Source organism: Rhineura floridana, chromosome 5, assembly GCF_030035675.1.
Source record: "Rhineura floridana isolate rRhiFlo1 chromosome 5, rRhiFlo1.hap2, whole genome shotgun sequence".
In the NCBI taxonomy this organism is placed as follows: domain Eukaryota; kingdom Metazoa; phylum Chordata; class Lepidosauria; order Squamata; family Rhineuridae; genus Rhineura; species Rhineura floridana.
Window position 1 is genome coordinate 52779366 of NC_084484.1, and position 27211 is coordinate 52806576.

The 27211-nt window shown below is 42.1% G+C and overlaps 2 protein-coding genes across 2 annotated transcripts in view; one reads left to right on the forward strand and one right to left on the reverse strand.

Annotated features, from left to right (window-relative positions):
* LOC133384887 (F-box only protein 36-like) overlaps nt 1-14079 on the reverse strand; it is a 33582-nt gene extending 19503 nt beyond the window's left edge. Inside the window, exons 1-3 of the mRNA XM_061626735.1 lie at nt 14024-14079; nt 6676-6826; nt 6347-6547 (exon numbers count right to left, since the gene is read on the reverse strand). Coding sequence (XP_061482719.1) covers nt 6347-6547; nt 6676-6792 — 318 coding nt within the window. The 5' untranslated portion in view covers nt 6793-6826; nt 14024-14079. The remainder of the gene's footprint in view (nt 1-6346; nt 6548-6675; nt 6827-14023) is intronic.
* Nucleotides 13638-24076, forward strand: CHAMP1 (chromosome alignment maintaining phosphoprotein 1). The gene is made up of 2 exons (XM_061626731.1): nt 13638-13873; nt 19722-24076. The coding sequence occupies exon 2, from the start codon at nt 19748-19750 to the stop codon at nt 22967-22969; it is 3222 nt and encodes a 1073-aa protein (XP_061482715.1). The 5' UTR covers nt 13638-13873; nt 19722-19747; the 3' UTR covers nt 22970-24076.
* Nucleotides 24077-27211: the final 3135 nt, after the last annotated feature.

The following is a 27211-nucleotide window of genomic DNA, read 5'->3' on the forward strand; positions in this document are numbered from 1 at the left end:
TGTTGGCTTGATTCGCTGAGTCATTCCTCGTGTTGGGAATGGGTTAATTGAAGCACTGTAATTATGTGAAGGACACACAGCTGCACCGGATCAAAGGGCTTGGCTATAAAACACAAGCTCAGAGAGCCAGTCTGTGTGGGGGGATGAATGTAGGAGAGTTTATGTTGGTGATTGTTGTATCGATGCACTCTGATAAAGTTTGTTTTGCTTGCACGAAGCCGAAGAGTGTTGGAGTGCTTTCTGACCATCTTACTACCCAGACGCGCTGTGCATTTGCACATCTCTGTGTTTTCCAAGCTACAAGCCTCGAGTAACCTGTTGCTTCGGGACATAGAGCCTAACAAGCAATGCCGTCAGGAGTCTAGACCAAGAGGCTAGACTTCTAGCAGGGGCACCCAAGGCAGAATGGTCAAAGCTGAGACACCAGACTAAGGTGCATCCAAACTCAGAAGAAGGCAATGGTAAACCACCTCTGAACACCTCTTACCACGAAAACTCTATGAACAGAGTATCCAAAATACAACATGAGATAGTGCTGGAAGATGAGACCTGCTGGTCAGATGGCACTCAGTGAGCTACTGGAGAATGATGCCACTGGGTCAAAGCCAAATGGAAGCCCAGAGGCTGATGTGCACAGATGCAAAAGGAGAGTCTGGAGTTGTACGATGCACACAATAGGAACATGGAATGTGAGAAGCATGAAACAGGGAAAGTTAGTGCTGGAAGATGAGAACCCCAGGTCAGAAGGCACTCACTGAGCTACTGGGGAAGAACAAAGGACAAGGACAAGTAGCGCTGTGACTAATGATGCAGCTGGGTCAAAGCCGAAAGGAAGCCCAGAGGCTGATGTGCACAGATGTGAAAGGAGAGTCTGGAGTTGTACAATGCACACAATAGGAACATGGAATGTGAGAAGCATGAACCAGGGAAAGTTAGAAATTGTCAAGCAAGAAATGGAACGTATCAACATTACAATACTTGGAGTGAGTGAATTAAAATGGATGGGAATGGGACATTTTCAATCAGGCAACTACAAAGTATTTTATGAAGGAAGTGAGAAATCAAGAAGAAATGGGGTTGCTTTAAAAGTGAGAAGTGATGTAGCAAAAGTAATTAGGAGCTACAATGCTAGGTCTAAGCAAGTGATATCAATGACATTAAATGGGAAACCTATTAACATAACCATCATCAGTGCTGGTGCCAGGCTATTTTGCACCCTAGGCAAAGCTAACTGCTTGCACACACGCCCCAAAATTGCTAACTTCAATTTTCAAAAACAGATGTCTTGTAGAAAAAATGAAAAGCACAAAACTTGAAACTGCTAAATTTATTTTAAATTTCAAGAATAAGTAATACAACAATCTTTGATTATCTTTCTCAAATACAAAAAAAAAATGTTTTAGCATACAAATCATTTTGAATAATCTTGTGAATTGTGATGATAAAATTTAAGTCTCTTAAAAGTTTCAATTTCAGGCACATCAGAATCTCACTTTGCGTGCCTTTTCCTTTGCAAATTTTGTCACCAATTCCTTCAGGTCAAGTGCTGATGCTTGGACATGTTCAATTGATATAGTTGCCAAGCCAACTAGTCTCTTTTGCAACTTGTTGAGCGTATGTAAGTTTTTATAAGTTTGAGCTTTGAGAAACTGCGTTCACCACTTGCCACTGACACTGGAAGTGTGAGAAGGATCCTTAGAGCAACAGAAACATTAGGCATATTATCCAGGAGTTTTTGTTGTAGTATGAAGAGAAGTACTCCTTGAGTTATTGCTATAAGTTCACAGTACAGATCTTCAGCATCAATATCTTTGTTTCTGTTGTGCATCAATGATTTTTCCAGATTCTTGCAGGCCTTAAGTACATCTTCAGTAGATTTTTTGTTGATACTGTATATATCATACAGGAAGTCAAATAGGGAATTATATTGTAGCTGTTGGAATCTCTCTTCAACAGATTGTATGCCCATATCTAAGACAGCATAGTAGAAACCTACTTTGAATTTCTGCTTTGGATCTTGCGGTGCCTCTTCTTGGGCCTCATACTCAAACTGCCGTTTCTTTCTCCTTTTTCTAACCTGTTCTGTCTCAAAGTTTGGTAGTATTTCTAGCTCCTTTGCAATCTCAGTAGCATCTATCAAAACTTGTTGAAAACCCTCATCACACCTGCAGCCCACAAGGTAATTCTTGGTCACTTGCAATTGGCTTGTAGCTGAATTTAAATTAGCTTCCTTATTTTGTAGTAGCTTGCTTGTAAGATTGACTTCAAAAAGGATGTTGTACCATGTAACAGGGGATACCACAAACTTGAACTTACAAATGGCATCAGTAAGGGCCTTAGCTTCAATTCGGGAAGTATTTCCAGATAAACTTTTTAGGCTTGTGTCATCAAAGATCTCTATTAAAGCATCATATATACTACCAAGATGATATCTCAGTGGTTTCAAAGCATCGATCCGACTCTCCCATCTTGTTTCACTCAATGGCTTAACAGTTATGCCTAAGTCTGATACATGGTTAGTTAGAATTTGCCAGTGCTGAGTCGATGCAGAGAAATAATTATAGATCTGTTGAACCAAACTGAAGAAACTAGTTGCTTCCAGACAACACTTAGCGGCGTCACTGACTACCAGGGCACAAAAAAGGCATGTGGGTTTATTGTCCAGGACTCTCTTTTGTACGCCATTTGCTTTGCCTTTCATGTTACTCCCATTATCATAACCTTGACCACACAGATTCTCAATTGGTAATCCCATTTGCTCAAGCTGTCCAAGAAGAGTTTCTGTCATAAAGGCACCTGTAGTCTCCTTTAGTGGAATAAATCCCAAGAAATGTTCTCTTATGATGACCTCAGGCTCAGACATCTCTATCTGATGGTTTGAGTATATCAACATAACATACAATCATTGCCATTTGTTCAATATGACTAACATCAGGTGTGCAGTCCAGAATAATTGAGTGGTATTTGGCTGAGTTTGCATGTGCTAAAATTTTCTGCTTTATAGCACCTGCTAGAAGCTGTATAAGCTCATTTTGGATATCTTTTCCTAGGTAGTGAACCATTGTTTCTTGATCTTTAACTCTGCGCAAATGTTCATTCATGATAGGATCAAAAAGGGCTAGATATTCTACAAACTTCAAAAAATTTCCATTGCTAGCACTGTACAACTTTTCAGTTGTACCACAGAATGCCAAGTTTTGCATGCCAAGAACTCTGACCAAAGCAATCAAGCGTTTCAAGATTTGTCAGCAGTATTGTTCTTCTTGCCTAATTTTCTGCTGGTTAATATCATCAATTGTTTTTCCTTTAGATAAGCCCAATTCAAGTTCTCTCCAGGTCTGATAGTTCTCTAAATGGTCAGTATTCCTCTCATGTGTAGACAGAATTGCTCCAATGTTCTTCCAGTCTTTTGAACCTGTTTCTTGTAGGGTTGATGCACCATTTTTTTGGCTGAACAACTTACAACAAAAACAAAAAAACACATCTTTTGAGGTTGAATATATCAACCATTGACGGCACACTTCTTCACCATTTGCTAGTCTCCTGTTGTAGTGTATAGGAGAAAATCTTCTTTTTTTTTAGTCTTTCGAAAAATCATGTGATACAACCTGCTGTGGTCCATGTTGTATTATAAGCTGTCGCAAATTATCACTGCAATAGTTAGGCCAGTTAGCAGGGTCACTGTAATTCAAGTCAGGCACAATACCACCTTCTTTTGCAGACTTTGCAGTACTCTCACTTTTTTTGGCATCCTCTTTTTCCTGTGTGTTTTCCAGAAATATCTCCAATTTGTGAACCTTCTGTCTTAGAGTTTATATCATGCTGTTACTCACTCGATGACGATTGACGACATGAGTCACATGACATAATGTATCCAGCTGTAAACATCACATGTAGCCAACTAAGAATAAGAGATTTTTTTCTTAACCAAAAATATCACTAAATTTCAAAAATAAAAATAAAAATACATATAAAAAGGATAAATAAAAAAACAGAATATAGAATTTTTTCATAAGACTTTATAATTAATTATATTCCATAGCACTGTTGTGGTATTTATCTTAAAATAAAAAATATAAATTGTCAGTTGCATTTTTTACAAGGGTTAAAAAAACTAATCTGTATAAAACTGTGCCCCTCAAAGGTCAGTACTGTGCCCCTCTGAGGTCTGCGCCCTAGGTGGCTGCCTAGTTGGCCTAATGATAGCACCAGCCCTGACCATCATGCAAGTCTACGCTCCAACGACAAATGGAGAAGAAGAAGAATTGGAGATATTTTATGCAGAAGTATAGGAGGAAATTGATCACACACCAAAACAAGATATGATGATAATCACGGGGGACTGGAATGCAAAAGTAGGGAACAGAAAAGAACTAGGAATTGTGGGGAAATGAGGCTTAGGAGACAGAAATGAAGCAGGAGAAAGACTTATTGAATTCTGTGAAGCCAATGATTTGTTTCTTGTGAACACGTTTTTGAGCAACCGACTGTACACGAGGACATTACCAGGACTCAAATTGATTATATAATTGGTAACAGAAGATGGAGAAGTTCCATACTTTCTGCAAAAACAAGACCAGGAGCAGAATGCAGTACAGATAATGAACTGGTCGTACCAAAAATCAGAGTAAAACTAAAGAAGACCAACAAAGCAATCATAATGCCAAAATACAATTTAAATAACATTCCAGAAGAATAAAAAGATAAATAAGGAACAGATTTGAGGCTTTAAACTTAGTTGACAGAGAACCAGAATAACTATAGAGTGAAGTAAGAGGTATTATCAGGGAAGAACTAGAACCTCTAGTTAGAAAAGAAAGACCTCAATGGATGACTGAAGAAACTCTTAAAATGGTTAAAGAGAAAAGGAAAGCAAAAGCAAAAGGAGATAGAAACACGGTCAGAACCCTAAATGCAACAATACAACAACTAGCATGTAGGAACAAAAAGAACTATTACAATAGTTACTGTATAGAAATAGAAGAGGACAACAAAAAGGGTAGAACAAGAAACCAATACCAAAATATTAGAGAAATGAAAGGGAAATTTAAACCAAGAGTAGGGATGTTGAATAATCAACAGGGGAACACACTGACTGACCGAGATGAAATAAAAGGAAGATGGAAGCAATACACTGAAGAACTCTATAGAAGAGATGCCAGGATGACAGATTCATTCATGGAGGAAAGTTAAAGAGGAAAGCACAAAAGCAGGACTACAGCTGAACGTCAAAAAGACTAAAGTAATGACAACAGAAGATTTATGTAACTTTACAGTTGACAAGGAGGACACTGAACGTCAAGGATTATCAATACCTCAGCACAGTCATTAACCAAAATGGAGACGATAGTCAAGAAATCAGAAGAAGGCTAGGACTGGGTAGGGCAGCTATGAGAGAACTAGAAAAGATCCTCAAATGCAAAGATGTATCACTGAACACCAAAGTCAGGATCATTCAGACCATGGTATTCCTGATCTCTATGTATGGATGTGAAAGTTGGACAGTGAAAAAAGTGGATAAGAGAAAAATCAATTCATTTGAAATGTGGTGCTGGAGGAGAGCTTTGCGGATACCACAGAGTACGAAAAAGACAAATAATTGGGTGTTAGAAGAAATTAAACCAGAACAGTCACTAGAAGCCAAAATGGTGAAACTGAGATTATCATACTTTGGACACATCATGAGAAGACATGATTCACTAGAAAAGACAATAATGCTGGGGAAAACGGAAGGGAGCAGAAAAAGAGGAAGACCAAACAAGAGATGGATTGATTCCATAAATGAATCTACAGACCAGAACTTACAAGATCTGAACAGGGTGGTTTATGACAGATGCTCTTGGAGGTCACTGATTCATAGGGTTGCCATAAGTCGACTTGAAGGCATATAACAACAACAACAGGGTTGTTGAATAATCAACAGGGGAACATACTGACTGACCGAAATGAAATAAAAGGAAGATGGAAGCAATGCATTGAAGACTTTATAAAAGAGATGCCAGGATGACACATTCATTCACGGAGGAACCCTATGATGAAGAACCAGAAATTTTAGAATGTGAGGTACAAGCTACTCTTAAAATACTTGGAAGAAACTAATCACCAGGAACAGATGGCATAGCAATAGAGTTGCTACAAGCTGCTGAGACTGAATCTGTCCACATTTTAACAAACATTTATCAAGAAATATGGAAAACTAAACAATGGCCCACAGACTAGAAGCATTCAATATATATCCCAATTCCAAAGACAGGGGATCTCAGGGAATGCAGTAATTATTGAACTATTGCCTTAATATTCCATGCGAGTAAAGTAATGCTCAAGATTCTACAACAAAGGCTCTTACCATATATGGAGCAAGAAATGCCAGACATCCAAGATGACAGATGCTATCGGAGGTCACTGATTCATAGGGTTGCCATAAGTCGTAATCGACTTGAAGGCACATAACAACAACAACATTCTGGATCAAGGGACCCTTTGAGATGCTGGTTCCTTGCTTGTCACCAGAAGTGTGGAATGATGCTATACCATGCATCCAGCTTGCCTGCAAGATAGAAACAGCCTGAGGTGTGCATCATGGGTGATTTGGCTGACAAAACATATGCCAGGTGATGGAGTCTCCCTGCAACTGTCTCATTAGACAAAACAATACCTGATGCCATCAATACCTACACTTGGAACTGATGACCAGAGAAATGTCCTGATGGTTAGGACCTCACAGAGAAGGCCTCTAAGCATCAGATTAAACAGTTTTTCTAGGTCCTGGTGGTGAAGATCATTTTCATTCATGCAGATCCATGGATTCAGGGCAGGAGAGGATGTGCTAAGGAGAGGAAAGAGAGAACAGATTTTAGTGGATAAAATGCTTAAAGTATCTGAAGAAACAGCCATGTAAGTACAAGTCAAGACTCGGGGCTAATGATTAACCTCCTCATCTTCTTCAGCTTTTTCTTTGTGCACTACTTGAAAAGCCACATATAGGATGCTAGTTTTGCTCTCTGTTTTAAATTCTGGCTTCATGAAGCTGGAGAGATTGGGGGAGTTAACTGGAGGTTGGAGAGAAAGTGAACAAAGGGGGAGTTTATTTCATCTATTATTACTATTATTAGAAGAAGAATATATTACCCACCATTCACCCAGAGGTCCCAGGGCGGGTTACAACAATTTAAACACATAATTAAAAACAGTTAAAAACAACCTAAACAACATCACACAAAAAGGGTGAGCCCTAAAAGTACACATCTTAGGTGTTGAAGACCATGGTGAGAGGTGAGTCTTCAGCATTTGCTGAAAGTTATAGAATGAAGTTGCCAGACACACCTCAGTGGGGAGAGAGTTCCACAACTTAGGGGCTGCCACAGATAATGCCCTCCCCAAGGCAACATCCTGTGAGCTTCCAAGGGTGGGGGATCTAAATACAGGGATTCAAACTTCCTTGCTTATTTGAACAGATTTGACATAATCCTGCTCCAAGAGACATGGTGGTATGACCATATATATGTCAATGAGTTTGTGACCTTTTGTCTGCCTGCTCTCCCAAATAAGGGCAAGAGTAGAGCTAGTCAGGGATTGAGCATCCTGGTCTCCTCCTCTCTTGATGCTAAGGTAACAGATCTCCCTAACTGCAATTCTTCTTTGCTGGCATTGACCCTGGAGATGAGGACCACTCAGCGGACCCTGCTTCTGCTCAATGTCTATTTTCCCCCAGTGGCCTGCAGGGAGGAAGCTATGCTAAATTGGCTTAAAGCTGAAAGTTATGGATGGCTAAATTTCCTCATGCGTTCCCTATAATTGCAGGCGATTTTAATGCAATGACTGTAACTTATCTGGTGGACGTTTCCACCCCAAGTGTCCATCTCTTTGTAGGTAAGGGTCAACTCAAGGGCAGTTTACATCACTCAGAAGATACCTTTCTAAACCCTGCGGGGGTAGGCTTGCTTCAATTTGTCTCAAAAACTGACCTGGTATTCTAAATGGCTCCAGTGCTGGCGATGACTGGGGAGAGTTTACTTACATTTCCTCTAGGGGATTGAGTGTAGTTGACTACATTCTTATCCATAAGGATCTAAAAACTTTGGGCTTTTAGAGTAGCAGATTGCTCTGACAGCGATCATCTGGCATCGGAACTATCTCTTGCTATACCAGGCATGCTAAAGCTGAACACGCCACATCACCTACCTTCCAGTCCATCTATTATGCTCAGCTCCAAAAAGATCAAATGGTCTAATAAAACAGGGCAAGTCTTTCATAGTTTTGTTCATTTTCCTCATATAATAAATGCTTTAGAACAAATAACAGTAGATAGTTCGCCAAAGGGTATAGTGGCTTTTAAGGAGGTGATGCGGAATATGTATTTTTATCTCCAGAATTCAGCTGGCACTACAAAGCACCTGACAGACAGAACAAACAAGTGGTTTGACAAGGGAGTGTGTTAACCTTAGAAGAAGAATTCATTCTGCTTACCGCTTCTACCGTGCAAATAATGAACGCCAACTTCTGCACTCATATTATGCGTTAAGGAAAGAATATAAGAAGCTTTTACACCGCAAAAAGAATGAGGCAATTAGGGACTAATGGCAAATGCTGATTGCAGCATCTGTCACACGTAGCTCTAAATCTTTCTGGAAGATTGTCTCTGGAGCTTTAAGTGATAACCGAAGTCCTGACTGCCATATTCCAGCAAATACTTGGGAAGATTATTTTTGTGTAGTTTTTCACGATTTGAAAATATCTAATTCTAATTCTTCCCCCTATTTGCACCCTGATATCTGCAACTGGCCTCCTGTTGATATTAACACTGTTGAAGAACTATTACTCCAGTTAAAGTCAGGCAAGGCTCCTGGACCAGATGGCATTCCCTCGGAGCTGCTGAAAAGTAATATCAGCTGGTGGGCCCCATTGTTGGCCTCCCTTTTTACTCTAATAAATAAATCTGTATAATTCCCACAGCCTGGTTGATAGCCTACATGGTTCCAATCTACAAGAAAGGCCCCAAAGATGATCCAAGCAATTATCGACCTATCAGCCTGTTATCTATAGTAGGGAAGGTATATGCTAGCTTTTTAGGTCTTAAACTGAAAACATGAATAAATGACAATAACATCCTGGGGGAAGAGCAGATAGGATTTAAAGCCAGACGTTCTACCCTTGATCACTGTATGGTATTGACCCACTTAGTGTATAAACACTTAAACCAAGAGGAGGTAAACTTTTCACAGCCTTTATAGACTTAAAATCTGCCTTTGACTCCATCTCTCATGACCGTTTGTGGAGCAAATTAGAACAGCACTTTATTGAGAAAAGGCTACTGTTCTTGATCCGCATACTGTACCATAATACATCTGTTCAGGTACGTTGCAGCAATTGAGGTCATTTCTCTAAGGAGATTATCTCCTCACGTGGTGTTAGACAAGGGTGTGTTCTTGCCCGTACTCTGTTCAACCTATATTTGGCTGATCTTCCCACTGTATTTGGGGACGATACAATCCCATCCACCCAAGATTGGTCTTAATTTCTCAAACTTGGCTGGGCTTCAAGAGACTACTGAGTGGCTTTGTGGAGTATTGTAAAAAAAATCTTCTTATAATTAATTATTCCAAATCCAAAGTATTGGTATTCTCTAAGAGAAAGGTCAGGTATCCTTGGTTTATGGGAAACGATAGAATTGAACAGGTCAGCTCCTATAAATATCTGGGTATCTGGTTCCATGAAGCAGTAAGCTGGAGAATCCAAGAAAAATATGTCAAGGCCAAAGCTGAGAAAATATCAAATTAAGGGCCAGAAACCTGGGTAGAAAGGAATGTCTTTGCCTGCTGGTGCCTAAAAATAGGTAAAGATGGCACCAGGCATGCCTCCCTGGAGACAGCATTCCACAAAGGGGGGGGTAACCATAACTGAAAAGGCCTGCCCTCATGTTGCCACTTTCCAGACCTCCCAGATAATGATCACAGGATCCAGTTTAGTTCATGTGGGGAGAAGTTGCATAGGACTTTATAAGTCAAAACCAGCACTTTGAATTGAGCCTGGAAATTAATTGGTAGCCAGTGCAGTCGTGCCAGGTGCTATATGTTCAGACCATCCTGCTCTGGTTTGCAGTCTTGCTGCTGAATTCTGCACCAGCTGAAGTTTCCAAACAATCTTCAAAGGCAGTCCCTTGTATAACATATTGCAGTAGTCCAACTTAGCAGGCATTTTAAGGTAGCTGATTTTATAATGATGTTATTGTTTTATTTTATGTATGCTTTTTATGTACACCACTTAGAAATATGAATGATTAAGCAGCTTGGTACCCTGGGTGACTGACCAACTTGCCCATTTCTAAGGCCAGCACAGTGGCTTGGTTCGTCATCACCCTGAAAGCCAAACTATGGCTTAGGGTGAACATGTGGGCTCTGGCAGAGATTATGATTGCCTTGCTGCTTCCTGGTCATTCTGCTGCTCCACTGCTCTAAACTAAACCATGGCTTGGATTAGCATGTTATCTGAACCAGGATTCATTGTTTAGTCTCTCCAGTCTACCCACAAACTGTAACCAAGATTTGTTCTATAATCTATGGCTCACGGTTTGTCCCAGAGAGCCAAACTAATACACTGGATTCAGATAACACACTAAGCCAAACCATGACTGAACTCAGTGCAGCAGCAGAATGATGGGAGAGGAATGAAACGGCTGTGATCTCCTCTCCAAAAGCTGTCACGTTTGCAAGGTGCAAACCAGGCCTCTGTTCCCAGAACCCTCTGCAAAATGCATGAATATTCTGACAGCTCAGGGATTCCACACCAGACAAATGAATCCAGGAAATGTCTGTGGCAGAAAAATATTGAGAACTCTTGTGTGCTGTCCGGTAATTTGTCTAGTTCTCACCTGTGTTTCCAACGTTTAGAAAACTAACACATCAGGGGACCAGACTGCAACCATTTGGCAGACATCCCTTGTATAACATATTGCAGTAGTCCAACTTAGCAGGCATTTTAAGGTAGCTGATTTTATAATGATGTTATTGTTTTATTTTATGTATATTTTTATGTACACCACTTAGAAATATGAATGATTAAGCAGCTTGGTACCCTGGGTGACTGACCAACTTGCCCATTTCTAAGGTTTCCTGTCGAAACCCTGGTCACTCTGTGGAATACGGAAATGACCCGGGCAGTTGACACAATCGCCCCGGTGCACCCTCTCCATTGCAGAGCTCAATTGGCCCCTTGGTTTACCGAGGAGCTAAGAGTGATGAAGCAAGAAAGGAGACGGTTGGAGGGTAAATGGAGACGAACTCCCGACGGCTGTAATTATCCACGAAACGCTATGTGAAGGCGGTGAGGATGGCGAAGAAGCAATACTTCGCTACCTCCATTCAGTCATCTTGTAACCGCCCAGCGGAACTTTATAAGGTTGTCCGGAGACTTTTACACTCTGGTTCTCCGGACGCAATATTACCATCAATAGCCCGCTGTAATGAGTTTGCGAGGCACTTCCAAGACAAGATCATAAACATCCGTCGGGACCTTGACTCCAATATTGTAACAGTTGAATCTAATGAGGTGTCCAGAACACAGTCTTGTCCTGTTTTATTGGATGAGTTTCAGCTGGTACAGCTCGAGGATATGGACAAGGTGCTTGGACAGATACGGGCGACTACTTCCGCTCTGGACCCTTGCCCCTCGTGGCTAATAAAAGCTTGCAGAAATGGAACGGCCGGCTGGGCCAAGGAGGTAATTAATGCCTCGTTACGAGAGGGAGTGGTCCCACCTTGCCTGAAACAGGCGGTAGTGCGACCACTCCTAAAAAAGTCCTCCTTGGACCCTGATAACTTTAACAACTATAGGCCGGTAGCAAATGTTCCATTTCTGGGCAAGGTTCTAGAGCGTGTGGTCGCTCGCCAACTCCAGGCCCTCTTGGATGAAACTGATTATCTGGATCCATTTCAATCCGGCTTTCGGCCGGGGTTTGGTACAGAAACAGCCTTGGTCGCCCTGTATGATGACCTCTGTTGGGAGAAAGACAGAGGGAGTGTAACTCTGTTGGTTCTCCTTGATCTCTCGGCGGCTTTTGATACCATCGACTATGGTATCCTTCTGGGGCGACTCGCGGAGTTAGGAGTTGGAGGCACTGCTTGGCGGTGGCTGTGCTCCTATCTTGAGAATCGTCTCCAGAAGGTGATGCTTGGGGAACACTACTCGAGTCCCTGGGTGCTCCAGTATGGGGTCCCGCAGGGCTCAGTTCTGTCCCCCATGCTTTTTAATATCTATATGAAGCCGCTGGGTGAGGTCATCAGGAGTTATGGAGTGCGTTTCCAGCAATATGCTGATGATGCACAGCTCTATTTCTCCTTTTCATCTTCTTCAGGTGAGGCTGTTGCTGTACTGAACCGCTGCCTGGCCGCGATAATGGACTGGATGAGAGCAAACAAACTGAAGCTCAATCCTGACAAGACTGAGATGCTGCTAGTTGGGGGGCCCTCTGCTCAGATGGTTGATGTCAGACCTGTCCTAGATGGGGTTACACTCCCCCTAAAGGAACAGGTCCGTAGTTTGGGGATCTTATTAGATCCGCTTCTGTCACTTGAGGCCCAGGTAGCCTCGGTGGCACGAAATGCGTTCTACCAGCTTCCGCTGGTAGCCCAACTACGACCCTATCTGGACAGGGAGAACCTAGCCTCACTTATTCACGCTCTGATAACCTCTAGATTGGATTACTGTAATGCTCTCTACGTAGGGTTACCTTTGAAAACGATTCGGAAACTTCAGCTAGTGCAGAATGCTGCGGCCAGAGTTCTTACTGGGACGAAGAAATTCGACCACATAACACCTATTCTGGCCCAACTGCACTGGCTTCCAATATGTTTCCGGGCCAGATTCAAAGTGTTGGTCCTTACCTATAAAGCCCTTAACGGCACTGGACCGCAAATCTGATGGAACGCCTCTCCCGCTATGTTCCTACCCATTCACTCCGCTCGACGTCTGCCCTTCTCCGGGTCCCAACCCATACAGAGGCCCGGAGAACAGTAACAAGATCTAGGGCCTTTTTGGTGGTGGCCCCCGAATTATGGAATGCCCTCCCAGATGAGATACGCCTGGCGCCTTCTCTGTCATCTTTTCGGCGCCAGGTAAAAACCCACCTCTTCACCCAGGCATTTTAAAGTATTTAAGCTTTTAATCTTATTTTTTTTAGTTTTCTTTCACTTTGTTTATATAATGTTTATATTGTCTGCGCAATACACACTTGCTGTATTTTAAATATTGTGGTTTTATCATGTTGTACACTGCCCTGGGAGCTGCTAGCTATAGGGTGGTTTAGAAATGCAACTAAATAATAATAATAATAATAATATGTTTTTCTATTATTATTCATACATACCAACATATAAATCCCTGAACAATTATTTTATTTATATAGAGAGGCACTCAGTCATGTGAGCCCCCACCTGTACTACCAAGCGAGAACTAAGCCATGGATATCTCTTCCAAATAAACAAAATCGCCACGATGAATCCGAGCTCCTTTTCCTCCATCTCCTCCCGGAGCGGGAAGAGAAAAAGGGGGGCATTATTGCACTTCTAACCATCTCTTCCCTTCCTGAAACGTCATTCAGCGACATTGCGCCCCTTCTAATCTATCATGCGCCTGCGCCAAATACTACAACAGGGGGCGTTGCAAACTCCAAGCAGCCCTTGGGCTGCAGCAGCTGGACGGCGCGAGCCAATAACAGAGCGCCTGTCCGGCTACGCTACTTCCCCTCGCCTTGGTCTCGTCCGCTATTCTTTTCTCTCAGCCTCGGCATTTTGCTTTCCCCGGCTCGTGGAAACAGACGCCATTGTAGGGAAGCGCTGAAGGAGGAGCATCTCTCTCCATAGTCGTTGTTTGTTCCCGGGTAGGTATTTTGCCGTTTCTCCTCCCCTTTCCTTGCTCACTCACACGGTCCGTTAATAGAAGAAGGGAAGCATGAATAGAGAGGGACGTTTTTTCTCCTGTGTGAGGTTCGGTCTCCTCCCCCTCCCCCCATTTTCTGCACCATAAATACCTGTTTGTCCCCTCCCCTTTTTCGTCCACAGAGCGTTTCCGCGCGCGCTTGCACGTTCCCTTTCCCGCGCGCGCTTGCACGTTCCCTTTCCCCCGCGCGCTCTGATACTTCCGAGGGTTGCTGGAGTCTCCTAGTTGCAAAGAACTGCAGAGCCCTGCCAGGTCTCCGTCACCAGTTTCTTCTGGCAAAGTTAGTTTCTAAACGTACGGTTTCTTTGCGAACAAATGTGTGCCTGGAGGCGCACACATAATTATAAAGTGATTTCTGTTTCGCCCATATACAAAATGCTGCTCAGTCATCTTCGCAAAATTTATGTGTAGCAGATTATTGTTTCCTGAAGGCTGAAATCCGAGGCTCAGTTATTTGGGACTAACCCGCAGTGGACTGAGTAGATCGGGAAACGTCGTCTTCTAGAATTTGTGGACTAGAGCGTCCATCATCCTTAACAGTTGGCCATCCAAAGTTGGGGCTGATGGGCATTGGAGTCCAACAACATCTGGAGGGCAGACAGGTTTCTTACCTCTGCTCTAAGGGCAACACCAGTTTGGATTTTTCACCTAACTGCAGGGTTAGGTGAACACCTAACAGGGTTGGGCTGTTTTATCCTGTCAGCAGAAAGATAAGTGCTTAAATGGTCTCATGGAAGCATATCATATTGCCATTTTATCCTAGTTGCTTAGCCTGCCTTTTCCAGAGGCTGGCAGGAATTAATAAATAACTGAACAATTTTTCTCTTAGCAGTAAAAGTTTATATACACTCAAAGATTTAGCTGGGGCTTGTTAAATTGTTGATGGATACAACAGTGTAAATAGCTCCAAGAAAACATTAAAAATAAAACTCACACACTGGATTGTGATTTCTGCTATGATATAGGTGCCCGTGGATGTTCTGAAACAGGTGTCTGACCTCTTTGGAGGATCAGGAGCCCTAGAAATGAGGCAGAGAGAACAGGTAGACTAGAGTGCTGGGTAGAAGAAGTAGAATTCACTGTTCAGCATGAAGCTACTCTTGAAAGGGGTTGGCATTTGGCTTGGATGCATTCAATAGCAATAGCAAATACTAGGTTATCATTTTTTTTACTATTCAAGTAATCCTGTTAAATTTTCCTAGAGCGGTACCCTGGTTCTTTTAAGTAAAGATGTGTTCTTAGATTTCCTGATGCATCATGAACTACTTTACACATATGGGCAAACAGACACAGATGAAATCATACTAATACTAGTACTTTATATTACAGTTGTTTATTTTAAAAAACAGTATAATTATCCTTACTTCACTTCTATATCACTGTGAGACTTGAACACTTGACTAGTACCACCTTAATCAGGTGAAAGGCTTTAATTTTTCCAAAGACCTGTTTCTAATATAAAATTGTAGGGACAGGATTCCTAATGTAGCTTTCAGGGAAGGGTTCAAATTCCTGGTTTCAACAGCATGTTTATTAGGACACTACTGACTCTGTGAGACTAGTCCCGTCTATATGGAGGCTTTTCATTTGCCTAAAATGGTACTCTGTTGTCACCTGCATGGAAGGTCATTTCTAGAGCCCAATCTGTTCTGAGATATAAAGATAGTTTAAAACCCAACTTTAAAGCATTATTACTCACAATAAGAGCAGTAATAAAGCTTGTAGGATAGAAATGCTGTCTAGGATCCTGTAGCATCAAATTTGTTCAACATTTTGTATGCTGCCTCTCCAAATATTTGAAGTGGCTAATGAGAATATTAAAAACAATCCAACAAAATTCTTTAATTAAAGTAATCATGTAAAAGTAATCATGAGTGGGATGAAATGCTTTACATTTCTTTCTGAAAGAAGTGGCCTATGTCACAAGGGCCATATCTGGTTGAGAAGTGATGCATGCAAGTAGAAGTACATTCTTAAGGTCTTCACTCTAACAAATATGTTTGCAGTACTGTATATGTATCTGTACCTGGCAGTCTTAAGATTTTACTTAATTCTCATGCAAGAACCCATGAAAATAAACTCAGTGTTCAGTTCAGATACATTATCTCATTAATTCTTTACAAAAATCCTGCGAGGCGAACCAGTACAATCCCCATTTGCAGATGGTGGCCTGAGAAATCAACATTTGCTGAATGACATCTAGCAAATTTATGACTTGTTTTACATTTGAAGCGGGAGTATTGAACATCTTATTATCTTGCTGACTCCCTGAGCTATTGATTCAGTATGCTGCTACATTGCAGATAGTACGAATGCCAAACATTTTAATGTTCTCTGAATGCACTGAGTAGTGTATAATGCTTTTTAAAAAATGACATTAAGATTGTATCTTGGATCATTCCATGTAGTAGTGAACATGAAATCAAACATTCTTGTAATTTTTTGTTTTCCTTGCCATAGTAGACAAAGGTTACTATGATCCTGTTAGCATATTACCATGGCTTAGCACAAATGAGAAAGCATGCATGTTTCCAGAATGAAGATTGCAGCCACTGCGCTCCTCACCCAGCCCTACTCCTACTGTTCTACCGAGAGCTAAGTCATGCTTTGGCTTAGCGTTACATCCAAACCCAGCTTTGTGGTTTATCTCACTCCAGACAAACCATAAGCTATCATGAATATCCCTTCCCTGTAGCTGTCTATGCTATGTATATGGATGTCGGTGGAAGCACTAGATGGAATGTGTGGTATCAAAGGTGGAGCTTCTCTGCATGGCCCAGGTCCTTGTTAGGAGCTAATAACACCTGCAAAAGGCTATACTTTTAACCTGCAAAGCTGGTTACCTTTTCAGTATAGTAGGAGTGAATGTCACTGTGTCATAACAAAGTATGCCTAGTACAAAATATTTTTCTATGGCTTGAAAATGTGCAGGATAAATAGTGTCCTGGGTGAAGAGAGCCTCACCCCTGTGTTCAGCTTTGCAGGGCCACCCAGAGGATTTATGGGGCCTGGTTCAGGTGTGATGTTGGGAGCCTTGCTGCTGCCCTCAATAAGGACCAACGCATGTGTGTACAAGCTGGGGGCTACATGCCGAAATTACTGCATGCACGGACTGCATGTGAGAATTCTTGCCTGCAGCTCTTCCTTGCCCTGGGATCAAGCAGAGTGATACATGTGCTTCATTTTTCTTACACAGGGATAAGGGAATAGCGATCAGGTTGTATCTCCTCCAGATTCCATACCTCTTCTGGCAGAGCTTCTTTCTGCTTCCTTGGGCTCAGTCTCACAGGTCTTCTGGTTGTGGCCTGCTACTGGCCTTTTCCACTACTCACTCAGGAAAGTAAGGCCTGGCCTCACATTACTCTTACATCTTTCCCTGTGATAACTACCACAAAAGATTTACACTTCAGTGGTACTTTGCCTGGAAATCTTAGGTGGCATTCACTCACTCCTTGAACTCTTGCCCCGGAGTTCTGTCTGTGACAAGAACAGGCTGCCTACTCTGCCACAGAACCCCTCCTTGAAGCCTTCCCTGATCCTTCTATCTTTACAGCAAACTTTATAACTTGGGCTACTTGGTCTGGGCCAATCATAAGTAAGCTACCTTTTACTTGCTGTTGTGCTTTCAGTCCACTCTAGCTCCAGATCTCTGATCCCAATTAAGGTTGCAATCTAGTACATGTCTACTCAGAAGTAAGCTCCATTGGGTTCAGTGTGTATTGGATTGCAGCCTAAGCCTATGTAACGTAGTATGGGGGGCTCACAAAGGATGACTTTCGTGAAGTTTTAGGCTCATGGCATTGTAGGCTTATGTATTATATTCAGGACACACACAAAATAGCTCTTGCTGCAAGCTCTCCTCCCTGAGTTTCGACACTCCCTCCTCAGCTATCACAGGTTTTACTTTTTTTCGTAGCTGTTCCTATCTTTTTGTAAGCATTCCTTATTTTAGAATATCCATTATTTTTATCTTTAAAAATAATAAAGATAAGTTATAAATAAAAAATGTCTCCTGCTGACCTGTTACAGTTTATGGCTTTATTTTATTATTATTGTATAGTTCTTAAAGCGATTATAGTATTTGAAGTGCTAAGCGCTCGGAATCATTGCCTCAATGTAAAGCTGCGTTCCACTTATTTTCACCTAGTGCAAATGACATCGAAGTGGAAATTTAAAAAAGGAACATACTTTAAAGCTAATTGAGGGAAGATTATTTTGTAATTAGTTCCCAGACAACCTGTAGAACCTTGAAAAAAAAGTTGTAGGCGTTTGCTCTTTGCCACCCTAGCTTACTGCAGACAGTACACTAAAAAAAACACAGGTGCTGAGCTCACCTTGGTGCCCCCTCAGCTCAGTGCCCTGAGCCCTAAGGCTGGCCCTGAAAATGTGACGTGTTACTAAGTAATGACCCTCCTGGTTTTAACTGAGGCTACATTCAGTCTGTATAGAGAATGAGGAAGAAGATAGCATAATTTGGTAGTGAGATCAGCCCCTTTTAAGCCTAACTCACAACCTATATATTTGCTAGTTTCATTCTGTTGGAGTCTGTAGGATGTAGATATGAGTGGTACATGCCCTGATCTCCTCTCGATTAGACTACTGTAATGCGCTCTACGTGGGGTTACCCTTGAAGATGGTCCGGAAACTTCAGCTGGTACAAAATGCGGTGGCACACTAAATAAAGCAGACCCGCCGCCGCGATCATATCACCCCAGTGTTGATTGAATTACACTGGTTGCCAGTTGTATACCGGGCCCAATTCAAGGTGTTGGTTTTAACCTTTAAAACCCTATACGGTTCCGGCCCAGTTTATCTGAAGGAGCGCCTCCAGTATCACCAAATATGCCGCCAAACAAGATCAGCCTCACAGGACCTTCTCTCGGTCCCACCGACTAAGACAACTAGGTTGGCGCGGACCAGGGAGAGGGCTTTTTCGATCGTGGCCCCCACCCTCTGGAACTTATTTCCCTTTGACCTTCGGCATGCCCCCTCCCTGTTGACTTTTCGCCGAGCCTTGAAGACCTGGCTCTTCAGGCAGGCCTATGGGATCTCTGGGGTGGGTTAGGTTTTACACTGTATCAGCGTAAGATGGTCTTTAGATGAGATGTTATGACATTAATAATGTGATGATTATGTATATAAGGAGATTGTATTTTATATTGTACGTCGCCCAGAGTGTCCGTTCAGTCGGATAGATGGGCGTCTGCTAAATAAAATTTTATTTTATTATTTATTATAGATAAAACGGGTTTAGAACCAGGACAATGTTCTTTGCAGATTGTTTACAGTAGGGCCCCACTCATACAGCGGGTTAGGTTCCAGACCCCTGCTGAAAAGTGAAAATCGCCGAAAAGTGGAACACCAACAATAAAATGGCACCAAACACCAAAAAAGTGGAACAAGTGCTGTATGAGTGGGGCCCTCTTGTAACTGGAAACCACTGTATTAGTGGAACGCCGAAAAGCAGGGTTCTACTGTACTTGTTAAGCTTTCTGAAACAGAACTATCTGGAACTGGGAAATAGGTTAAATTGCCTTCACAGAGACTGTTGATGGCTTTGTAAACAATGAAGAGATTTATATTCAGAATTCTTTGTGCAAAGAGTGATTTACCCCCAAAGTGGGGGAGGGGTATGCACAATAACTCTGGATTTGTCTCAAAATAGTCAGTTGACTTAATTTTTCTTAGGATATATAATTAACTGGCTGACTGGTGATTCAGTTATTTTTATTTCAATAAGAGCAAACTTTTCTAAATCTTATGTGCTATTTTTTTAACCTTTATTTCAGAAATACTGGAGCTTACAGTTTGAAACATGTGTAGTGTTTTGCAAGCTGACAGTAGAAAAATTGACATGTTGAAGATCCTGCGTAAAACAACGGAGCACTTAGAATGTGACCACTGCAATTTCAGAGGCTCCGACTATGAAAATATACAGATTCATATGGGAACTATCCACCCTGAGTTTTGTGATGAAATGGATACTGCAGGATTGGGGAAGCTTATATTTTACCAAAAAAGTGCAAAGTTGTTCCATTGCCACAAATGTTTTTTTACCAGCAAGATGTATTGTAATGTTTATTATCACATCACAGCACACCATGGGATTCCTGACAAATGGAATGAAGAGCAGAAAGATTTGTTAGTAACAGATAAGGAATCCGTAAAGAAACCTCTCTTTGTGGAACCTCAAAAGCCTTCTCTTTCTCCTGAGTCACTGAAACCTACTGTTTCTCCAGAGTCTCAGAAGTCTGTTACCTCTGAACCCCTCAAGTCTGATGTTGGGTTATCCTCCACAAAGCCCATCTCAGTTGTATCCTTGGAGCAACAGAAGGTTGTTCTAGTTGCATGCCCAGAGCCACAGAAACTCATCTCTGCTGTATCATCTGAGCTTTCAAAACCTATTCCAGTAGTGTCATCAGAACCATTTAAACCAGCTGCTTCTGTGACTCCAGAACCACTGAAAACTGCCCCAGTGGAGTCCCTAGAGGTACCAAAATCTGTATCTGCTATCTCCCCTGAGCCACAGAAACCTGGCACAGCCACATACATTGAGACACAGAAACCCTTCCCTGTTGTACATCCAGAACTCCATGTATCTATCCCAGAGCCAGAAAAGCCTGCAGCACTTGTTTCTCTAGAACCACAGAAACCAATTCAACCTGTGTCCCCAGAACCTCAAATGTCTGCTGTGCCTGCATCTCCACCTGTGGCTACATCTGAACCACAGAAATTAGCTCCGGCTGTGTCTCCCGAGCCCCGCAGGCACACTCCGGCTGTGTCTCCCGAGCCCCGCAGGCACTCTCCAGCTGTGTCTCCCGAGCCCCGCAGGCACTCTCCGGCTGTGTCTCCCGAGCCCCGCAGGCACTCTCCGGCTGTGTCTCCCGAGCCCCGCAGGCACTCTCTGGCTGTGTCTCCCGAGCCCCGCAGGCACTCTCCAGCTGTTTCTCCTGAGCTAAAGAAACCTGCTGCTTCTGCTCTGTCCTCAGAACCTCGCAGGCATATTCCTCAAATGCGAAGACCTGCTTTAACACTTTCCCCTGAGCCACGAAAACCTGAGCCACCAATACCAGATCCCTGGAGGCCTGCTCCCAATATTGCTCCAGAGCCCTGGCGGCCTGCTCCTAATATTTCTCATGAGCAGCAGAAGTCTCCTATTACTGTGTCACCTTGGTCCCCCAAACCTCCCACATCTATGTCACTTGAGTCCAGGAGGCCTGCCTCAGAACCTCGAAGACCAGGCTCTATGATGTCTCCAGAGCCTCAGAAGTTTGTGCCAGAGCCTTGGAAATCTACTTCCTTGCCTGAGCCTCAGAAATCTAGTCTGGCTTCCTCAGAGCCCTGGAAACCCATTTCTTCTGTTTATCCTGAAGGGTGGAAACCAGTTTTGTCTCCTGACACCTGGAGGTCATCACCACCAGTGCCATCCTCTGCTCCTCCTCCTGTGCCATCTGAGCTTAGAAAACCTGGTCCTCCAATGTCACCTGATCTTTGGAAACCTTCCTTTTTTCCTGAGCAACGTAAGCCAGCTCCTACTGTGCCTCCTGACCCTTGGAAATATTCTTCTGATTCTCGGAAGTCTCCTTTCTTTCCAGAGACTCAGAAGCCTGCTCCTTTTGTTTCCTCTGAACTCCAAAAACGTGCTTTGTTTTCTGAACCCCGAAAACGGCCCCTGTTTTCCGAGCCTAAAAAATCTGTTCCTCCTGTTTCTGCTGAAGTACAAAAACGCTCTTTCTTTCATGATGCTCACATGTCTTTTCCTGAAGTCCAAAAACATGCCCTCTTTTCTGAACCTCACAGACCTACTCCTGTTTCTCCTGAGGCCCCAAAGCACACTTTCTTCCCAGAGCCCCAGAAACAAGTTGCTGTTTCTCCTGAAATTCCAGAGCGTGTTCCCTTTGCAGAGCCTCAGAAACCACCTGTTCTTTCTCATGAAGTTCTGAAGGCTCCTGCAGTTTCTCCTGAAATCCAGAAACACACAACCTTTGCTGAACCACAGAAGCCACCTCCTGGTTCCCCTGAGAAACAACAGCAAGGTTTCTTTGCTGAGCCTCCAAAAAGTACTCTTTTACCTGAGCTCCAAAAACTGGCCCCTTCTGTGTCTTCTGATCCAAAGCAAATATTTGGTTCTGATGTCCACAAACCAAAGGAAACAGCAGACATAGAAGCCCACAAAAGTGCAGTCTCTGACTTCAGCCAGCCTGCTGCATCCATTTTTTCAGACTTGCAGGCGCATACCGAATCTGGTAATAAAGATTTCTTCACTGAGCCTCAAGAAAGTGAGAATCCATTCACTAGTCTGTTACCTCCAAAGGAGCAGCCTATGCAAGCCAGGGAACCTGCAGAAGAAGTTTTATTTTCTTGTCCAAAGAAGAAACCTAAGAAGGAAAATCAGGAGACTCCGAGTACAGACCTTACTAGCAGTGAGAGTGGAAATACTGAAATGGATACCTCTGAGGTGAAGGAACAGGAATCCAACAGTGATCAAGAACAGTTTGATACAGAATCTAATGATCTCAGTAAAGAGTCTAAAATTGATGCAGCTACTCCCACTCAACCTCAATGTGTGCTGCAGTTTACCGAAGAGAAGGAGGCATTTATCTCTGAAGAAGAGATAGCAAAATATATGAAGCGTGGCAAAGGCAAATATTATTGCAAAATTTGTTGTTGCCGGGCTATGAAAAAAGGTGCTGTTTTGCACCATTTGGTTAACAAGCATAATGTTCACAGTCCATACAAGTGTGACATATGCGGAAAGGCTTTTCTCTTGGAATCTCACCTTAAAAACCATGTTGCTGCTCATGGTCAGAGTTTGCTTAAATGTCCACGTTGCAGTTTTGAATCAAACTTTCCTAGAGGCTTTAAGAAGCATTTAACCCATTGCCAAAGCCGTCATAGTGAAGAGGCCAATAAAAAACAGGGGGATACCATGACTGAACCACCTGGTCAGGGTGAAGAGGCCAATAAAATACCAGTGGATGGCCCTGAACCATTGAATGCATTGCTTACTGAATCACTTACTGAACCACAGATTTAATTATTTTTATTTTGAAGCTGAGGAATCTTCAAATATGTTAGATTGTAGTCAGTAATGCCATGGAACTAATGTGAATAACATAATAATTATGTTATATATTATCATATAAAATTAATAAAATAATAAACAATAAGTGTGAGGGCCACAATCCAGTGCAAAATTAAGTGGACAACTCATTGATTTAAATAAGCTCTAGTATGCTTAAATGTATTATATTGTAGCCATTATATATAGTTTTCAGAAATAGTGAAACTTTCCTGCCAAAGTAATAGGACTGTACTGGATTGTGTGTACGTTGGGGTGTCATTTAAAAAACAAAAAGAGATTAGTCATGGACAGAGCAGTCCAGTTTTAAAAATTATTTTGTGGCAGAATGATCAAGTTCCAAGCCTTGCCAGTCCTACACTGCCCAGGGTAGAAGGTTGGGGGGAAAGGAGAGCTAGAAGGAACAGAAGCTGGACCTAGCATACTTCTCCCCACCCTCCCACATATCTTGAGGGTGTATCTGGAGATCCAGCAAATTCAAAACCTCCCCTGATCCACCGGCCCCCCACTCCCTCCACCATCTGAGCAATGATAGCATGGTGGCTGGAAGGGAGCTTCCAAGGATAGATGGAGATCTACAAAATCCTGTGGCTTCTGTGACATGCTCCCAGGGATCACAGGATAGCACACTAAAATTATTAGAGTAGCAGAAATTTGGCAACTAGCCCAACCAGTTTACCTGTACAATTCCAATTTTCTATTTTAAAAATACTGAATAAGTTCAATACTTGGTGGAAGCATCACAAAATGGAAATCACACTAAATCTTGCATGAAGTAATATAGTTATTTGTCTGGAATTGTAAGTTGTGATCATTTTTAAGTATTGCAAGGAGAAAGCAGTGTTCCCACCTCAGTAAATTCTTTAGATTTTTGAAGTAGTTGTGCTTCTGCTCTCACCCTATTTGAAGTGCAAATTAATATGTGCAAAATGGCTAGAGAAACTTCAGATGTATTGGAAATATATATAATGTCTTGTATTATTGTCCTTTAGATTAGAAAAAAGTTCATTTTAAGGACTGTTTTCTATTCTTTTAACAATAAAAATAATTTGTGCATTGGAATTGTTAAATTTATATGTGTTAGATGATGTTCCACCAGCTTTTATTACTTCAGATATTGATTATTGGAATTATTTCAGTTTTCTGTGCAGTAATACAGGAATTATTTAAAGTGTACATCCAGTTCTATATTATTTTTACAAAGAAGAAAGTTCAATGTGAACCTGATTGCACAGCTCTCTGATTCAAATTCAATACCACATCACACATACTTGTTCTACATTTAGATTTAAGCAGAATTGTGTAGGAAGAAATGGCAGCCATGCCATTCTGGTAATACATAAATTGACTCAGAATATTTTCCTCTCCACAGTGCTCTGGATTCCCTAATTAAGTTCAGTACCCTAGCATTTGAAATCTGGAGTGTCTATGCTGTTGTATTTTGAGTTGTGAAGGTGTCACATCTCAGTCTTCATGGACCCTTTGATTCTACCAGAAGACCCAAAGCCTGCTGCTGCACTGTGAATACAAAAGGTGCCCATGTACTCATGGAAGTTGCCTCACTGGGAAGACAGTTTTATACCTTGCATTAGAAGACTGAGAAGCAAATGAAGTCTAAATATGCTGTACTGCTAGTGCAAACTCTTGGACAAACAAAGCATGGGAACTCCTATAGAAGCTACCTATTATAGCACTGGATAGAGTTGTGTGCCAGCATGAAATGGGGATTTTCTTAATGCTGTATAGCATTACACATATAGCAGAGGTGGAGAATCTCTAGCCCTCCAGATGTTGCTGAACTACAACTATCAGCTTTAGCAAGCATGACCAATAAGTATGGGTAATGGGGATATTAGTTCAACAACATCTAAGGCCAAAGATTCCCCACACTTGTGTATAGACATGATCCCATGGTCTGTATGCACATGGTGGGAGAATGTGACCAGCCAGAGATTTATTTGAAACTCTTATCATAGAATCAGAATGGTAGAGTTGGAAGGGGCTGTAAGGCCATCAAGTCCCACCCCCTACTCAGTGCAGGAATCCAAGTTAAAGCTGGCTATCCAGCTGCCTCTTGAATGCCTCCAATCTTGGAGAACCCACCACCTCCCTAGGTAATTTGTTCCGTTGTCGTACAGCTCTAACAGTTACAAAGCTTTTCCTGATGTTCAGTTGAAATCTGGCTTCCTGTAACTTGAGCACATTATTCTGTGTCTTGCTCTCTGTGATGATCAAGAAGAGATCCTGGCCCTCCTCTGTGTGACAACCTTTCAAGGTCTTGAAGAGTGCTATCATATCTCTCCTCAGTCTTCCCTTCTCAAGGCTAAATATGCCCAGTTGTTGCAGTCTCTCCTCGCAACTATTTGCTCTGCAGAAGAAACAAGCCAGTTGTCTGCTTAAATTGCAAATTGAGTTTTCAGCAGTGCAGTACATGCAGCTAAATGTGAAACTTTCACCAGTATTTGAAAAAGAGGTCATCTCAGCTCTTTAGCATTGCTAAATTTGTTCTTAACTCTCTGCTGTCATAAAACTTGTATGTATTTTAAGCTATAAAAATCATTGGAGAAGCCCATGTCAGTTACACTCTGATCAAGACATTGATTAATTAAATTAGAGCTGGAATTAATTTGGCTGAGGAGAGAAAGTAACAGTTGTCTGTGTACCAACACATTTATACAGCTTGAATTCCCAGAAGGTCATAGTGATCCCTTATATAAGAATTGCACCTGATCTGCATTTTGTTTTCATCATATATTAGGTATGCTGAAGTATGTAAGGACATTTGCCCTTGAGGAAATAAAAACAGGACTAGAGTTTTCCATTACTATGTTATGTATAGATATTCACTAATAGCCAAAAAACCTTGCAGTTTAAGAACATATCTATACCATCTATTAAACTTTAAAAAGCAAGGAAATTGGGTAGCTATAAGTGAATGCACCAGGGGAGTAGGAGACCTGACCTCTCAAATATTGTACTGCCCTACAAATTTGTCAAAATGCAAACACAATTTGGGTTGGTCCTTCACAGTCCAATCCACTTCCTGTATAGCTTGGAAGAATTTGGTAACGTGCCTCAGCATATGGTGAATGGTGGCAACACCTGCCATCTCCAAAGATGGAGAATGACATTTTTGTATGTTTGTTGATGGTGTTCTCACTTTGCTTCTTATCTGTGTTTCTACAGTGAATCTAACCTAGAAAATTATATTTCATTATTCATCCTAGAAATTGTATCAAATTTATTTTTATTAATTTCAAATTTTCAATTTTTATTGGTCAATGTCATATGGTGAAGACAGCCTTTTGTGTTTCAAACTAGAGGTTATGCTCTATTTCTATTTTGGGCACATTAACAGTTGAATCTGAAACTGGAGTTTGATGTAAGGCTTGAACATTTGCATGCTTATTAAGTTCAATGGGATTTACTCCCGTGCAATCATGCTTAGGATAGGTTAAACTGACCATGGGGGGGAGGGGAGGGCAAGAGGGAAGGGATAGAATGGAGGAGGGGAGGGCAGGCGTGATCATTTGCATGCTTTTTGAGTTCAGTGGAATCATGTTTATGATAGGTGAAACTGACCTGGGGAAGGGGCACGGAGGGAAGGAAGAGGGCAGGAAAGGAAGGGGAGGAGATTGGATGAGTGGGCACTGGGCAGAGGGGAAGCCCCTTTCCAAAAGGAAAACCTTGTGAGCAGTATCATTCTTTTTCAGGGTTTCCCCCACTTTTTTATTCTACAGCAGGCACATGTAGCCTCCCACCTAAATTTAAATCAAAGCTGTCCCTAGCCACATCCACACGAGACCGTTATTTCACTTGAGACTTTCATCGCTTCTCCCAAAGAATTCTGGGAAGTGTAGTTAGTGAAGGGTGCTGAGAGTTGCTAGGAGATGCCCTCTTCCCCTCACAGAGCTTCAATGAGAGTGGCTGACTGTTAAACCACTCTGGCCACTGGAGCTCTGTTGGGAATAGAAGTCTCCTGTCATCACCCTTCACAGACTACACTTCCCAGGATTCTTTGGGGGAAGCCATGACTGTCTCAAGTGAAATAAAGGTCTGGTGCAGGTGTGGCCCCCTTATTCAAGTCATTAGACTATAATGGCAATTGCCATCACTTTGAATTGTGCCCCCCCAAAACCTGGCAACCAGCAAAACTTGCAGAATAAGGCTAATGTGATCCCATGGGCAGGCACCATC